The 2,036-nt window shown below is 35.5% G+C and overlaps 1 protein-coding gene across 1 annotated transcript; it reads left to right on the top strand.

Moving 5' to 3' along the window:
• The first annotated feature begins 466 nt into the window (after positions 1-466).
• Positions 467-1,033, top strand: LOC112139270 (ictacalcin). The gene is made up of 2 exons (XM_024262019.2): positions 467-624; positions 713-1,033. Exons 1-2 carry the CDS (start codon positions 493-495, stop codon positions 833-835), a joined length of 255 nt encoding a protein of 84 aa, XP_024117787.1. The 5' UTR covers positions 467-492; the 3' UTR covers positions 836-1,033.
• The last annotated feature ends 1,003 nt before the right edge of the window (positions 1,034-2,036 follow it).

Raw genomic sequence — 2,036 nt, 5'->3', positions numbered from 1 at the left:
ACGGTTTGGATCAAAATGCAAAGTTAAAATAAATGCATTTGTATGTATTTACTTTTAAAACTATGTATATATATATATATGTGTGTGTGTGTGTGTGTGTAATTTTGATGGAAATGCAGGCAGAAGTTAGTTTGATTTTAGAGAATTTTGACAAGACAATGTTTGAATGTTTCAAATGTTAACCTTTAAACTTCAAAAAAATATTTTAAAAAACTAAAGTATTTTGCTTATCAAAAAAAAAAACCTTAGATACAGTGAAGGACTTTCAGTGTCAGTGGGGGTAAAAACATGCATATAATACTTGCACTTGTGTGTTAAACAAATACCGGTGAGACCATTTTAAACAGAGACTTTAAACAGCCAGCTGAATTGTTCCGATGAATCATCTCAGACTCCAGCCGGGTGACGCCCACCACTTCAAATGAGGGCTAAAGTCTGGCAATCCTAAATGTTGAATAGAAAATGAACAGCTATGTTTTTGTTTCAGACACCATGACTACAATCTTTGAGGCAATTGCAGTTCTCAGGTGCATTTTTGACCAGTATGCTGGGAAAGAGGGAGATGCAAAGACTCTGACAAAGAAGGAAATCACTACACTGCTGAAAGAGCAGCTTAAAGGAGCTGTAAGAACAATTCATGTGTTTAAAATTGCATTATGGACCTGTCAGTTCCCCACATTCTTACTGTGTTTATTTGTTTTGTCTTCATTAGCCTGGAAATCAAGCAGAAATTGACGAGTTTTTCAAAATGCTGGATGACGATGGCGATGGCGTCGTCGATTTCAACGAATACATTGTCCTAGTCGCAAGCTTGGCTATGATGTTGGCCCCCTAGAAGAAAAATGTTTACCCTGGTTTACTTCGTTTGAGCATTTAAAAATAAGCAACAATCATGCACTACTGTTGTGTCTTGTGAGACCCATGCAAAACCTTTTCATGAAACCTGGAGTAAGTTGAGCTGTAACTTGCATGCCATTTGACTTTTTGATGGAGGATCCTGCCAAAATGCAAATAAAGTGTTCATCTCTCCAAACTGTTTTTATTTTTGTGCAGAGAAATAAAGATGCAAGAGAGAACCTTCATATTGAAGCTTTTTACAGTTTAAGTGAAAATGTGTATGAGGACAAGTAACTTCTTGTTCACTTTAAAACGGTACTAGTTGTTACAAACTGGCTCTAGACCACATGTGCCAAAATCAAGGCCCGGGGGCCAGATTCGGTCCTCTGGGTAGTTTTATCCGGCCCTCCAGATCTTTTTATTTTGGTTTTAATGACCCGATGTTATCTTGCGCTCATTTCTAACTTGTATAATTTTGACAAAATATATTTTTATGCAGAGTAAAATATTGAAAGTTATTTAAGATTTAAGTTGATTTATTCTGGAATAATATTCCTGCATTTTTATTATTCATAAAAATTTTAAAAAGTTACGGTTTTTAAAGTTTTAAAAATTGGCATTCTGCTACTTCTCGGACTATTTTGGCATTAACTAAGATTTTTTAGGCTATTTTGGAGTTTAGGTAATATTTCAGCTACATGCTAGCTCTTTTGGCTAATTTATGCTTTCCTTTTCAAGTTTTTAGGCTGTTTTGGAGTTAGGTTGATATTTAGCTGTTTTGGATAATTTGAGATTTTTCCGTTTTTTTAGGCTATTTTGAAGTTTGGCTATTTTTCAGCTACATGCTAGCTGTCTTGGCTAACCTAAGTTTTTGTTTGTTTTATTTGTTTTTTTTTTTGGCTAATTTGACATTTGGCTAATATTTTAGCTGGTTACCAGATAACTGGAAGCACATAGGAAGAGACCTGCAGAAGAAGAGTCCTTCCAATAGTTCCTCCAGCCCAGATTAAAACAAAAAGCTACCACTCCCTTTACAAAGGAAAGAGCACACAATTTTTTTTCAGGTCTCACTGGTTTGGAAACAAATTAAGAGAAAATGATGAGGCTCAGTTCTCAGAAAGAATGTGTGTGTGAGCTGCAGTTACAGTTGAATGGAGTACATTATGTGTAGTTTAAATGTGTAGACTGGCCCCGCCCAT

This window comes from Oryzias melastigma, unplaced genomic scaffold, assembly GCF_002922805.2.
Source record: "Oryzias melastigma strain HK-1 unplaced genomic scaffold, ASM292280v2 sc03745, whole genome shotgun sequence".
Taxonomy (NCBI): Eukaryota; Metazoa; Chordata; class Actinopteri; order Beloniformes; family Adrianichthyidae; genus Oryzias; species Oryzias melastigma.
Note: the sequence above shows the minus strand (reverse complement) of the source record. Positions and strands in the feature narration are given on the sequence as shown.

Coding starts and splice junctions, on each gene's coding strand:
- LOC112139270 (XM_024262019.2), top strand. CDS start 493: ATGACTACAATCTTTGAGGCAATTGCAGTTCTCAGGTGCATTTTTGAC. Junction 625..712: donor AAGAGCAGCTTAAAGGAGCT/GTAAGAACAATT, acceptor TGTCTTCATTAG/CCTGGAAATCAAGCAGAAAT.